At 36.5% G+C, this 14,424-nt stretch overlaps 1 protein-coding gene across 1 annotated transcript in view; it reads right to left on the bottom strand.

Annotated features, from left to right (window-relative positions):
* Positions 1-14,424, bottom strand: part of CTTNBP2 (cortactin binding protein 2) — a 93,037-nt gene that overhangs the window by 5,607 nt on the left and 73,006 nt on the right. Inside the window, exons 15-21 of the mRNA XM_076330370.1 lie at positions 11,788-11,940; positions 11,329-11,516; positions 8,221-8,399; positions 4,470-4,675; positions 4,059-4,244; positions 2,135-2,195; positions 1,103-1,235 (exon numbers count right to left, since the gene is read on the bottom strand). Coding sequence (XP_076186485.1) covers positions 1,103-1,235; positions 2,135-2,195; positions 4,059-4,244; positions 4,470-4,675; positions 8,221-8,399; positions 11,329-11,516; positions 11,788-11,940 — 1,106 coding nt within the window. The remainder of the gene's footprint in view (positions 1-1,102; positions 1,236-2,134; positions 2,196-4,058; positions 4,245-4,469; positions 4,676-8,220; positions 8,400-11,328; positions 11,517-11,787; positions 11,941-14,424) is intronic.

Genomic DNA, 14,424 nt, shown 5'->3' with positions numbered 1-14,424 from the left:
CATTCTTTCAAGGATAGATATGGTAAATCCCTGCTAGCTGGCTAGTGATTAGCTTGCCAGCTTGGTGCATGTGACTCATGCAAGTACTGTAAATACTTTAAAAAAAACCAACCCAAAACAAAACAACATAATAAAGGATTTCATTAAATAGGTTGAAAACACAGTATTTATTTTTTTAATAAAAACTTGGTTGACTTCTAAGAATAAACAGAATACTTAATAAAGCAAAACTAATGGAATTGCTGTTCAGGGAGATCCTAGAGGATGTAAATGCACAGCCTAAGTGGACAGGAGCCTAAGACTGATTCTATCTGTTTCAAAAGATATGGATCAGCTGCTCCGGTGTGAACACAGCCTGCTGTCACAGCCATCTACTTCAGCTGTGCTAGGAGGAAAGAAGGAAAAGAATAAATAACTACAGCTATAGGGAGAGCTGGATACTTTTGGTGTAGAAGGAAAAGTGAGAGAGATCCACAGCTCCACCCTCTGCTCCAACAGACCTCCCATAACAACCCACTCCAGGGTAGAACTTAGCCCCAAACCTATGGGCCTTGCAAGCCTCCTTCACTGTCTTCTGCCACTGTTAAAGAAAAAGAATTAGGCCAATCCATTCTTTCTTGCTTGGGGCAGCAAAACTGAGTTTTGCCTACACAGCAGAGGAGCTTTGAGCCAGTTCTGTGATGGCTAATGGGATTACATTAAACAAACCAAATGTGCAATGTATATTAGGAAAAACTTTCTACGTCTTTAAGACTACAAAACAGTTTCCCAGTGGAAGCAATGATAGCATGAAAGATAACACGGGGAACAATAACACAGAGAAGGCTATTGTCTCTAGCATTTATGAACTTATAAATTTCAGCCTCCACTGCAAAAATCTCTATCAGAAAAAATAGTGAAGGTGTAATTTAAAAAAATGTCTATTAAACCAGAACACTTACCCTCAAATGTGTAATTTATTAGCTGACTTTGGCTTATTCCCAAATAATTTAATAATTTTCTTCAGTTCAAGCAGTGCTTGTAAATTAAAAATTTATTTTAAACACATAGCAAACAACTGCATATGGTAATGATGTAAATTATTTAAAAACCTTGTGTTTACCTTGCTTATATCAGGCTCAGATTTGCTGGAACACATACTTTGAAGTTCCTGCACAAGATCTACTTCATCATCAGAACCAAGGGACAGCCTTTGCTCCAGATCTAACGTTCTCAATTGATCCTTTTCTGAAGATCTGGTTAAAAAAAAAACCAAAACAACAAACCGACAGAACAATTAAAATTAAGCTATGATACAGAATTTAAAAATAAATATTATACATACACACGTGAAAAACAGTGATTTCTTTCCAAATGACCTTTACTACCACAAATGGAAAGAAAATAACATCTAAGTAAGTGGCAGCAATAGTTGTCAATAGTTGTTATATCATAATAGATCTTTCTATTCAAATTATTCTTTCCATTCTGAAATTCTAACAAAGGATTCTTCTGCCCACTATCTTCAAAGATTTTCCTCCTTTTAAGATGGAGCAATCAATTTTATTCCACTCTCCTTTTTGGACTTAATTCCAAATACTTAAAAAAACCCTGGCATACTGGAAGCATAAGTATTCTATGCTCTCTGTGCCTGTGAATATGGTAGAACCAAGGTTTCAGATTGAAATAAAGTCTCAAATGCAGTTCCCTCTGGCTAATTCGTATACTTTCTTAGAGAAACTCTGTGTCATTTAGACTAAAGTGTGTATACTATACCATTTTGAATTGTCATTCAGTAAGCTAAAAGAGCCGGAGGACTTTTTAAAATATAATGCCAGGTGAAAAAAGCATACGGTTGGCTTTTATTGGCAGAGTAGGTGTTACATAATATTCTTAAGTCATAGACTATTCTATTACATAAAAAGACATGTAGTGCTGCAATGTTTGAAATACAGAAATGGGTTCTAAATTTATATTGAAGTACCTAAATTTTATTTTCTCTCAGAAATGAAAGGATTCCTTTCTTCAGATATAGAACCAAAACATTACCTAATACAAACTCTTTCTCTACTCATTATAACGTGCTGGTTTACAATACAGTTTTATCATCTTTATTCTTTGCTAAGTGTTACAAATACCAGAAATCAAAACTTACTTTGTGGCAAGAGAAGCTCTTTTCTTACAGTTTGGTTGCAACATCATCTTAGATTTTATACCTGCACAAAAGAGAGATTGACTTATTAGTGTGTTATCATGTGTGTTGATTTCTTCATTCTAAAATTTGTGATAAACAGGGAAAATGTGTTCTCATTTACTGGCTAATTATATCAATAGAGTCTGACAAAGATCAGAATACATCCCTTGAAACTGTTCAGAGTAGCATTAGGGCCACATGGAACTGCTAAAATGGCAAATGGGGCATGAGTTGCCCAAGCTTTTGTGGAAGACAGAACATGAGGTTTCTGTGTGAGGCACCTGAATCACCCTTATTGGTTCTCTCAAAGAGAAATCACTTGTCAACAAGAAAAGATTTAAGTTTGCTTTGTTTAAGTAAAATCAAACAACTTACCCTTACTCGGAATCAGGAACAACATTTGAATCTGATAGTCAGAAATGGAAGGCTACTAAAATTAAATTCACCATCCCATTTTTGACTTATATTTACAGATATTAACTGGACTACAAGAACATTCTCAGGTAGAAGATACAGTATCAACCATCCTACTTCAGGTTATGTTCATTTGATTTCTTAAATCCTCTTAGTGGGATTAGATAAATTCACAATTCAAACAGAGAACTAGCAAGCAAAATCAGGACCTTAGAGTTGCAGTTGAGCAAAAGCAGACTTCTTTCTGAACAAGAGCTAAGAAATTAATAGCTCAATTTAACATTACAAAGTTCCAGGCATCAGGTATTTCAGTATTTTATATATGAGGTAACTGAGGCTAGAATCTTACTGTTTCTAAAGTGTGTGTGCGGGGAAGCCTCTTTCTCTCTAAATCCCTTCCTAACTCTTCTCTCTGAAGGAGTTACCTTCATTTTCTGAAAGCAAAAATAAGTCATTTGATTTTGTCCTGTAGAAGTTTTCCTGTTCGACATTGTATTCAGTTATGGTATTTCTAAGTTTTCCTTCTAGACAGATGTCTAGACCTTTAGAAGAATGATACGTTGCTTCTGCACATATCCAGATGTTATGCCTGTGTAGTAAACTGCTTGTTAGATGGCTTATGATCTTGAGGTGAAAAGACATTTCAAAAGTGCCAGCTACTCATATAACTTTCACATTTATACACACGCATAGACCCAGTCACATAAAGCCTTCTTTATCAAGAAGCATACTGAAAATGATGTGGAAACTTCTTGAAAACTTTACAGTATCTGTGACTACACAGAATTTTTTACATTTTTTTTTTTTTTTGCAGTTAAACTGAAAAGCAAACAAAAATCTTCAATTTAAAACCAAAGATCTCTTCTTTCCACTACAGGGCTTCTAGATTATTCTACTCAATTTATCTAATAAGATTGAACAAGGGATGAATGATCTGAGGATGCATGTATTCATTTATTTTTACTTGGATTCAGACAATAGAAATTATTGTAGTGGAGCTATAAAGTACATGTAAACCCCCCCCAAAATTAGGTATACTGTAAATTGCAGAAACTAAAAAACTAAAACTAACATTTGCAGAAACTAAAAAAAATGCAGAACTAAAGAGTACTGATCAAGTAATGAAGCTTTGTCTCATCCATATTGAGGAAGAGAATGATAGAACATCATCCCATGCAATATGAGGTGGAACCACTGCTCAATCTTCCAGAATCTGAGCCAAAGCCTACCTCATTATCAGACAACAGGAAGGGCATTAGAACAAACAAACAAAAATTAATTAGGATACCTCACAGTCACAAAGACATAATCTGGGGGGAAAAAAAGTAAACAATTTTTTACTGGTAAACATAAACACGAGTGTCATTTAATTGAGAATTTTTAATTCACAATGTAGAAGAAAAGTTAGCTACATATTGATGCAGATTAAACCCCCACATCTTCTTTCAGAATTGAAAATAGAAAGCTTTACCTTCAGTATTTGTCTCCTGTTTATTCCACGACTGGGAGGATAAATGGCCTGACTTTTTGCGAGGACTTGTGCTCACTTTTCTCCAAGAAGCATTCTCACCTCTTTTCTTACTACAATTTTTGTAGCTCGAAACCACGGATAAAGGAAAATTTCCTCCCTTAAAATCTGCTATATAATTATCTAGCTCTGAAACAAAAGTAGAACAATGTTAAGAAGAATTGACTTGCAAATGGTTCTTCTTTGACTACCTTATACAACTCCTTAGTTTAGTGACTGTAAGTGCTTTTAACTACACACCTCCCATCATAACTACAGTTATGTTTTGTGGAAGTTTTAAAAAAGGAATCAAACAGTTAAAAGCCCCACTTTGCCAATGTACAACTACTTGCCTTTCAGACTGTTCACTGTTACCTGTTCTGGGTAGAGGACAGCCATGCAAAACAGCTTTATTTAGCAAGATGCTGAGAGCAGCTTTAACAACAGCCTGTTGACCTTGGCTAGGATTTTTGTTGGCTATTGCTTGTCCTGGTACAGATGGTCTTTTCACAGAGGCTCTGGAGAGTATTGCTTCTTGAACTCTGGGGGCTATCACAGCATTCCATAACTTGGACATCCACCTGTAGGCACACAAACAATCCCTTAACTTCAGAGACAACTGTCAAACCCCAAGATTTTATACTTTGGGTAACATATCAGATTTTGCATTTTCAGGAAGCACATATATTTTGGACTTCCTATTGTACCCCATGTCAGAGAGGAACTGATTTATTTAAGGTAGGGTTTGTTTGTTTTATATTAAATTGTTTGACCTAACTTTCTTCAAGTTGCTTTGGCAAACTATTTACATCTGATGCTTTTCCTCCTTCAGATAAGGACTATAAAACATCCTTTTCATTTTAAGGCTAAAAGAAAGAATGTCCCAGAAAGATGTGTGTTCATGTATATACAAAAAAATCCCCATTCACCTCTGCCAGTGCACAGAGAAGTTTCCATGCTTGCAGGTGTTCATTCATTGCCTATTTGCTGCTGGAGTGGGAAAAAGAAGGTATTCAGTTATGACTGCACCCTTTCCAGTATTCTTCCATTTCCAAACTTGTCCAGCTTACAAGACCTTTCTATTCGTACAGCTGCCTTGCTCTCACTCCGCTTTTGTTTATTTGGTCTATGGTGAACTGTGTTTCCAGGATGCTGTGGATTTTCCAGATTGTCTGGTTTAGAGACTGGGTCTAATTACAAAAATTTGATTCAAAGGGACATGGTTCTTCTGGGACTTTTGCTTTGCTAAGAGAGAAATATTACATTGTTTTAGCACAGAAGTGAAAAATTTGTATTAGGAAATAAATAAATGCTATTTCTTACAGCTTATAGCTCTCAAGGGATGAAGTCTAGGAGTTTCAGGCTTAGGGCTCAGCTCACATCTATAACAGACACTGAGACTCTTTTTTAGATCAAATCCAACTCTTTCTGTTTCCTTATACCCTCTTATGGGAGGAAGATGGTAAGATTGAGAGTCAGAGGGTTTATGTTAAAGGTCTATAAGAAATGACAGGCTATAATGCTGTGTTTCAGCTTTGCAGAAATCCATTCAGAAAAAGTGAAGGCTAAAATGTCTGTTTGACTTAAATGAACCATTTTGCTGGATACATTGATACACAGAAGCCATCTTATTACCTAAAAGCTTATGATGACTTTTTTGGCTTTTTCTTTCTTTTTTTAAGTTAGAATGCATGACTCATTTGATAGATGTATTTTTGGTTAGTTATGAAGCATAAGATTGAGTTTTTATGATATATAACCATGCTACAAAGTGCTGGTATAAGCTTGATAAAAGTTACATTACTTAGAAAAAGAATTAGTACAGTTGTTAAAATAAGATGTAAAATGCATATTGGAGATGTTCCTTGAAGCTTCCTTAGCATAAAGTTGTAGATACCATTCCATATAGATACAACCTACAGTTAAGCTACCAAAGTAAACAATTGCTTTCGTTTTAGTAATAAAGAACTCTCTCTTTCCATTTCTGCCCACGTAAGCTTTTGACATTTTGCAATACTGCTAGTATAAATAGTCAGAAATGAGCACTGCAAAGATAAAATTAATTGAGCCCATTATAATCTAAGGGTTAACAATTGATGGGCTGTACAATGCCATCCTCTCTAATCAAAATTCCAACCTGGTGTTTAATTTCAGTCTTACGTTTGCGCTCATCTTGATCAAGTCCCCAGTTCTTTGATATAGCTGATACTTAGGAAAGGTACAGCACCCCCCTGCCCCTGAAAAAGAGCTGTAAAGTGAAACTCTTTCCTGTTGGAACATTATCTTCAATTCCCTAGATCAAAACCAAGAAAAAAAAAGTAGCTAAAATTTTCCTCACTTATTCATTCTACTCTCCAAAACACGTGAAGCTACATGAAACAGCACACAGCAAGAAACAATTTCCTGTCACACCACCTCTCTCCCTTCCCAGCTGCCTGCTTCTACCACTTGCCTCATGCTAAGGCTTAGCCCAGAACAAACCCACTCTGTAGATAGCGGTCTGCTGTCTTAATGAATTGAACTGACTCAGTGAAGCTTTAACAAATGCAAAAAGCAGCAAAATAGCACAGTGGAGAGGAGGGGCAAGAGGACAGGAGTGGTTAATTAGACTGAAATAACAGCAACCAGTGAGCTGCTAATTAAATCTATTTATTGCTAGTTATATGACCACACTGTTAGCCATCATGCTGCTAAACTAAAAGTGTGCAGTAAGTGCTCACTGGAGCTGTGCTTTTTAATTGTTTATTAGTGGACAAAAACTACATTAAAGTGAGGAGTATCGCTACTGTAAAAGACATTTTGGGGTTGTGCTCAAAATAAAGCATTGTGAATCCAGTCAAAGTTACACTTTGGAGAAATCCAAACTCAGAAATGCATAATTAAGGTATATAAAGAATAGTTTTCTGTCCTCTACTAATGCCATTGCAATAAATAAATGATTAAGACATTTCAGAGAACATGATTCAAGAGGAAGACAGGAGATAGAGGCATGGTATACTTTATTCTTTTTTTATTTCATAGCACCCATAAAATTTCAAGTCAATGCTACATCCACATTTAGACTTTGATAATTACTCTGGATATTAGATAATCTGGCCTTTTAGAAAAAAAAAAAGGAAAATGAACAAGGAAAATGTATCAAGAACTGCAGACAGAACAAAAGATGAGAAAGCCAGTACACATGCTAAGCAAAGGACACTGGAAGAAGGGTCAGCAGAAACTAGTACAAGAGAGAAAAGTCAGAGAGGGAGCAGAAGTGGCAATTAAGGAGAATGCTATGAAGCAGAGTGAGAAAAGTAATGTTGCATCTCCAGAAACTAACATTATTTGAGTTCTGAATAAGTTTCAATCTTAATTAGGGGCTCATTACCTTTCTAATATAGCCAAGCAACATCTTAGTATGAAATTAATATATTTTAAAATTCTATAATTATTTCTTGTATCACTTGCTAGCATTTGCAGAAAAGTTGGAATGTGAGCAGATGTTCATGCAATACTACGCAAGAACAGACAAAATTTTCATCATTCTTTTATTTTACTGGACATCTAACCATGTGTATAGCTAAAAAGTATATATCTGCCTTATTTACTATGCTAATACATCTGTGAAATTTCACTTGTGTTTAAAAATGATACCAGATATTAAAAAGAGTGAGAAATCATTCCACTTCTCTAGATTTGCCTCGTGTACAAGTTTCCTGAAAAGGAAACTTTACCAACTCTTCAAGCTCAGAATTCTTGAACCTTTTTTTGGTCTGTTTGCTAACGAACAGCTTTCTTTACAGTGCTATCTTGAAATGAAGAACAAAACCTTTAAAGGGTTGAGCAATATTAGCCATTCTGGTACAGGTAATATTTTGCAACCTCTGTCAGAAAATAACTCAAAGATCACAAAAGACGACTGACTTTCAACTAGTGTTAGGCACCCCGTTCCCACTTGTGTCCTTCAAAATTGTCCTTCTAGTAATTAAATATCAAACAAAAGTCTTAAAGCTTTCAATAACTTCTGCTAAAATACTTTCAAGGTTGCTGAGTCAGACGGGTTTTGGGAGAAACACAACTGCTACATTTGTAGTAAGTATCTAGTTGGCACTGAACAGCGTCAAACAGGAAACAGAGATCTTACTTCACTGTCGCTTGGCCATGCCCTGGCACCACAGGACAAGAGAAGAAATGTTTTGGCCCCATAAGTGCTTCAGGCGCTCCTAGACGTGATAAGCAAGAGTTCAGCTGGTGCCAAACAGCAAGAATCCAGTCTATGGTCTTGCACACAGGATCACATGGAGGAGGTACTTTGCCTCTGAACTGCAGAGAGAAAAGATGTTTGACACGACATAAGACCTGTGCTGCAAACACTTTCCTTGAAACCCCAAGAAGGCTTGTGGGTTTTTTTCCTGCTATATTGCTATTACGAAAATCAGGAACAGTCAAAACCTGCTCAAACTTTTTTACGGAGTATACTGAAGTCTTGTATTAAAACTTATTTCCCCAACTACACTTTAAAAGATATCTCCTTATCAATAAACTGACATGTCTCTACTTTCTTGTGGGAAACTGAGACACAAATTTGGCAGCAGTGCTTTTTCTATGGTGTTTAAGATTAGGATTGCAAGAGGCTCCTACCATGTACTATGCAATATATATGACATAAATAGGGCGTATAAAAGAACATACAATCACACTGAACAGGAATGTCTGATCCAGGCATGTTCTCAGTGGATTTCTATATTGATTTTATACTTAGTAGCAATGAAGGAAAGATGCTTTCCTCCAAGACTTAACATTTTTTAACATGCCTTGTTAAAGGCAAATCATTTGGTGCCAGAAAAATCTTCTATTTCATCTGACTCCAAATTACAGTCTTCATTATCCTAATCCTAAGATTATCCTCTGGAAGAGTTTGAATTGAAGGAAGCATTAAAAGATGCCATAGGGATAGTATTTGCCAGCACTGAAGCCAGAGCTTCTTGACAGAGTCTACAGGTGAACAATTTAATGTTAATGTAGAAAAATATTTAAACTGTTCCCATATATCCCAATAGCCCAAAATAAGGGAAAAAGTGCTTTTCATCTGAAAACAAGACTATTAAGGCACAAGCAAGGATCTCAGAAATAGTATATTGTTCAAACAATAAATGTGCTTTTACTTTCCCTTAGGTTTTTATAACAGATTAATCTTTCTTCTATTTTTAACATTGGAATCCACTATTTTAAGATCCACAGCAACTGACATTTGATTTGGAGTTTGCATATGGCACATGTATTAAAAAAAAAATGTACTAGCACACTGGGCATTTTTATTCATTATTTAATTAGGGATGATACAGGAAGACGCATGACTTTTTTCTCCAAATAGCCACCATCTGCATATATGCTTTAGAGAAAATAAACTTAATGAGATTACTACCCAAATTCTGCTCAACTTCCGTCAGAGGTAGGAACCTATTACATTCTTAAAATCTAACCTATGAGACTAAGGATTGCTTTTAAGCCTAAACAAAATACCCTGGAAATGACATCTGTTACATGATGCTGCAAGTTTTGGTAGCCAAAGCAGTTTGGCAGAGTAAGTTTGATCCAGCCTTTGTCTGTGAACAAGTCAGAATACCACTGCTTCTGCAATTGTCTGTGTTGCTGTATTTCTTGGCCTTGTGCTCAACTGAAGACAGTCCTTCTCTTTGGTCTTGAATGATCTACGATCAAAGTGTTTCTGTCCTTGAGAATACAACGTTTCTCCTGAAGAGGATGGAGGAGAATTCTGCTACATAATTTTATTGCACTGTCCTCTGGCCTATACCTCATTCCAGCACTATAGAGTATCTGCATGGTACCAGCTTCAACCAACCCACCTACTTGCCTACAGACAATTGCTACCCTCCCCATCCTTTGCAAGGATTCTGGAAACCATTCATACCCTCAACCAGAAAACCACTCATAATGGTTCCAGCTTACTATGTCTGTAGGGACTCAAAGATTTAAAGCACATGGGGGAAAAAAGTAAACAATGTTTCACGCAGAAAAAAGTACTTATAAATAACTATGCACCTGAAAAAAGTAATTTAAGAAAAGTAATCTATTAAGAGTTTCATTGATACATTTCACGTGATTCTTTTTTTATATTCTGTATTCCTGTTCTTGCTATTAAAGAATACCTAGGAATGTTTCTAAATTTCCTCATTATCATAACTGAAATGTTCCGTTACCACACATTTCCTCTTTAGGATCTCTTTGAATCAGTAAGCTTTTATAGATGAGAACAGTGGCACAGGGTACAGGAGATGACATCCCCAAGGATACCCAAGATACGTACAGCTGAACACTCAGAACCGACAGTAGGTCTCCTGTCCCAGACCAGGACTCTTTACTACTGACAGTTTTTTCTAGTCCTAGAACAATCTCCCTTTTTAAGCCTGTTCAAAACTCTGCTGCCAAGATTATTTTCCTTTGCAGCTGTTTTGATTAAGCTCCCCCTCCCAACGTCTAACACTGCCTGACTGTCTGCAATAGCTGCTACCACACTGGAATGGTTTTCTTCCAAATAACTTTCAAAATTCCACTATTCTGCTTTTACCCACATCTTTCTTTTCATTTCCCATCCTCCATTTATTTATTCATGCTAAAACAGACTTCCCATCTTTATTCTCTTTTGGACTTCTGTTCCAGCTTCAGCAGGCCTATTGGCTGAAAACAACTTCCCTACTGATGTATTTTCACCCCTCTTTCCTCTTTGATTTGCAAATAATGAAAACTCTCTTTGCTGCTTAAAACTTAGACAATACACACAGGACATATAATTACCTTATTTTATATATGTGTGTATTGGGTCTGGCTGAGATGGAGTTAATTTTCCCCATAGCAGCCCTTACAGTGCTGTGCTTTGTATTGGTACCTAGAAAGGCATTGATAACACACCGGTGTTTTGGCTACTGCTGAGCAGTGCTCGCACAGCATCAAGGCTGTCTCTCCAACATTCCCCCCTCACCAGTAGGCTGGGAGTGGGCAAGATCGTGGGAGGGGACATAGCCAGGACAGCTGACCCAAACTGACCAAAGGGATATTCCATACCATATGATGTCTGCTCAGCAATAAAAGCTAAGAGAAAGGAGGAGGAGAGGGGGCATTCGTTATTACAATGTTTGTCTTCTGGAGCAACCGCTATGCATACTGAAGCCCTAGTTCCCGGGAAGAGGCTGGACATCGCCTGCTGATGGGAAGTAGTAGTTCAAGTTCTTACCTTGTTTATAACTTTTCTTCTTAAAAACCTTTGAAGCAAGCCACGCATTGGTTCCCCATCCCACCTAAGTTGAACCCAGCGGAAATGCTGCTGAACCAGCAGGTCAGAGCCATGAAGATGACACTTTGCGATTGTCCCCAGTAAAAAGCAGTTCTCATGAAAGTAAAAGGCACCAGAAACTCCATTTGCTAAAAATGAACCATAAAAAATTTTACCAAAATACTCAAAGCTTTGACATGATTTCATATAAAAGCAAGAAGCAGTGACATAATTAGAAAGAAAAAAAACCCACCTAAATTAGCCTTAAACATGCTATACTTGGTTAAGAACAACTGTTTGCAATAAAATATAAAAACTGAACAAATTACAATTTTCTCCTCTAAGTTCCCCATTTGTCATGTATTATAATACAACTGTACTGTAGTAAAAACATTTCTCCATCCCAAATTCTTTAAATACCTCTTTGAATAGTGCAAGGATTTTCTGAACTCCGATTCTCAAGAGGTGCCAGAAAATCTCCTAGTAATTCAGATAAAGAAGCTCTCTCCAGATTTTCTAAAATCACAATAGTTGTCTTGCTTACAGGAGGCTGTTTGACTGGGACCAGACAAGCTGAAATATAAAAATCCCGTTAATGTCTACTTATGAAAATTGACTTTTATTTACGTATACAGCTTTTACTGCTACTAAAGCAACAAAGGATTTTTTAGTTATTTTTTGCCTTTTAACTTGTTCACAGAAACAGACAGACTGTATAATATGTTCAAAACTGGAAGCATAAAATCAAACAATGGAAAGAGTATCATACTGTACAATAAGAAAAAAAATTGAAAGCTATTATTAAAATAAATTCCTGAAATGGCTATAATGGGATCTTCATAGATAGGAAGGATTTCAGCACACTGAAAATAAATACAACAGAAAAGATAGCAAAGATCTCTGGAAACATTTCTTTAATTTGCTGTAATACATCTTAAACTTTTAACAAGTACTTTTTATACAATGTAGTGATAAAAGGATTCAGAATATTCCATGTTTATAAGAAACTTAATCATTCTGTGAGATTGCCTATTTGTTTGCTACTATCCTCTCCTCAAAACTTCCTTCAATATCTTTAAGAATCACACAAATAATCAGAGCTACTTTGAAGCATAAACAGTAGCACCTGAACTTAACAGGCATTAAAAAATGATATATATACACAGTCCTTTTTTCACATTTCAGATCTTTTCCTTTATTTTTCCTGATTTTAACATCTTATTGCCTAAAAAAGATACAGCCTTTGCAAGTGTTCCTGTAACACTAAATCCCAGATGAATGCTTGTGTAATACAAATATTAAACAAAACCCTTGTCTTGAGTACATTGTGCCTTGCATTGTTTCAGAACTTTTTGAAGGTGGTGCTGAAGATGGTCATTAAGGAAAATGATGAGTAATAGGGCAAAACTTAGAGCAACTGACTGTAGCCGATGATTGCTATTTATTTGCAGTTTCCTGAATATTACTGCCCTGTTTTACTAAGAGGATATAGCTGGATAGCAGGGAGGACAGGTACCTCCTCTGTGTCTGATGAAACCATTTAGAGAGAGAAGGAGACTGCTCTCCTAGGAGAGGAGATGCGGCAGAACAATGGCACAAGAAGCAGGCAGAAAAATGAGAGACTCAACCAGCAGCACGATGCTGAAATGCAAGCACAGACTATTAATATCTTAAGTAAGTTGTTATCTAAGTGTGTTGGTGACACAGAGTAAAAGCATCCAAAAGAAGAAGCTTTCCTAAGAGACAGTGCCTAGTAAACAAACCAGACTATGAATGATTTACTCGCCTGCAGGTCAAACACAAAAGCCTAGCTGACTTCTGACTAAACGGTCTCTTCTTCTCTCCCAGCAATGTGATGGCACTCAAAACGACATGTGGGAATAATCACTGGCACAAGCTGTGCTCCAAACTGTGACCAGGATTTCCTGGGAGGAAAAACTGACATAGACTGAAGTTAAGTTACACCAGGAAGTATGCTAACAAACATAATGGAGCAGTGCTCACTGTATGAGCCCATGGGATGGCTCTGCTTTTGTTCATGAGCAGAGAGGACTGTGCAGAGTTTGTTGCAACAAAGAAAGCCAATGAAAGCCACAGGATGAAAGCATACTTGAAGGATAGGCCCACACAGCAAACGCACAGCAGGTAGAAGGCAGCATTCAGTCTCACTCACTGAATTGTAGTTTTCTATTAAAAAGTTGGTAATTCTAGTTTGTTTGAATAAAATATTTGCTTATGAGATTCAAATTCCTCTTGGTGTTTCTGGTCTGCCCGTACTGAGAAGGAAAAAGGTAGGTGCTGATCCTCTCAAGGCTCTGGTTGTCTCAAAGTTTCATCGCAGTAGCACATGAGAATGCATCCAGAGGAGTTGCATTGGTACAACTGAAATCGGTACAATTTCAAATGCCTAAAGCCCAGCCTCTTTCAATACAGAAAGTGAAATGTGAAAATCACAGCTCCTGAAACACAAGGTTATTCCAAACAGTAATGACATTTATCACATTTATTTTTAATGTGAATGACCATATTGAATGAGAAGTAAAGTTAAGATCCTAGAGCTGTAGAAGAGGTCATAATAATAAAAGAGAAAAGCCCAACATTTTTGGATGAAAATGAGGTCTTGCTACCAAGGTTAGATTCAAACTATATTGCTAGTTTTTGTCAACAAAAAAACCCCCAAAACTAAACATTCATAAAACAGAAATGGAAAAAAAAAATAGAAGAAAGCTGCAAAGGGGTGAAAGCAGCTACATATCTGAGAACTGCTTGCAAACAGCAAAACTGTATTTGAGCCAAAATTAATTTGAACAGTACCAAAGAAAAGGAAGCATCATATCACCCTTCAGGCTCTTATTTTATTACTGCATGTGTAATATTATATATTATTTTATATATTATATAGTAATATTATATACTATATTATTACTGTATGGTTAATACTATGGCAAAATAAAAGAAATCAGAGTTCAAATGCATGAGTATGGGCAAAACGCAGCACAACCTGCCCATGAAAAAGCCCTCCACAGAAAATACTGTTTTTTCCTTCATTTTTAGCAC

This window comes from Aptenodytes patagonicus, chromosome 1 (assembly GCF_965638725.1).
Source record: "Aptenodytes patagonicus chromosome 1, bAptPat1.pri.cur, whole genome shotgun sequence".
Lineage (NCBI taxonomy): Eukaryota > Metazoa > Chordata > Aves > Sphenisciformes > Spheniscidae > Aptenodytes > Aptenodytes patagonicus.
This window is presented reverse-complemented; position numbering and strand designations above follow the sequence as displayed.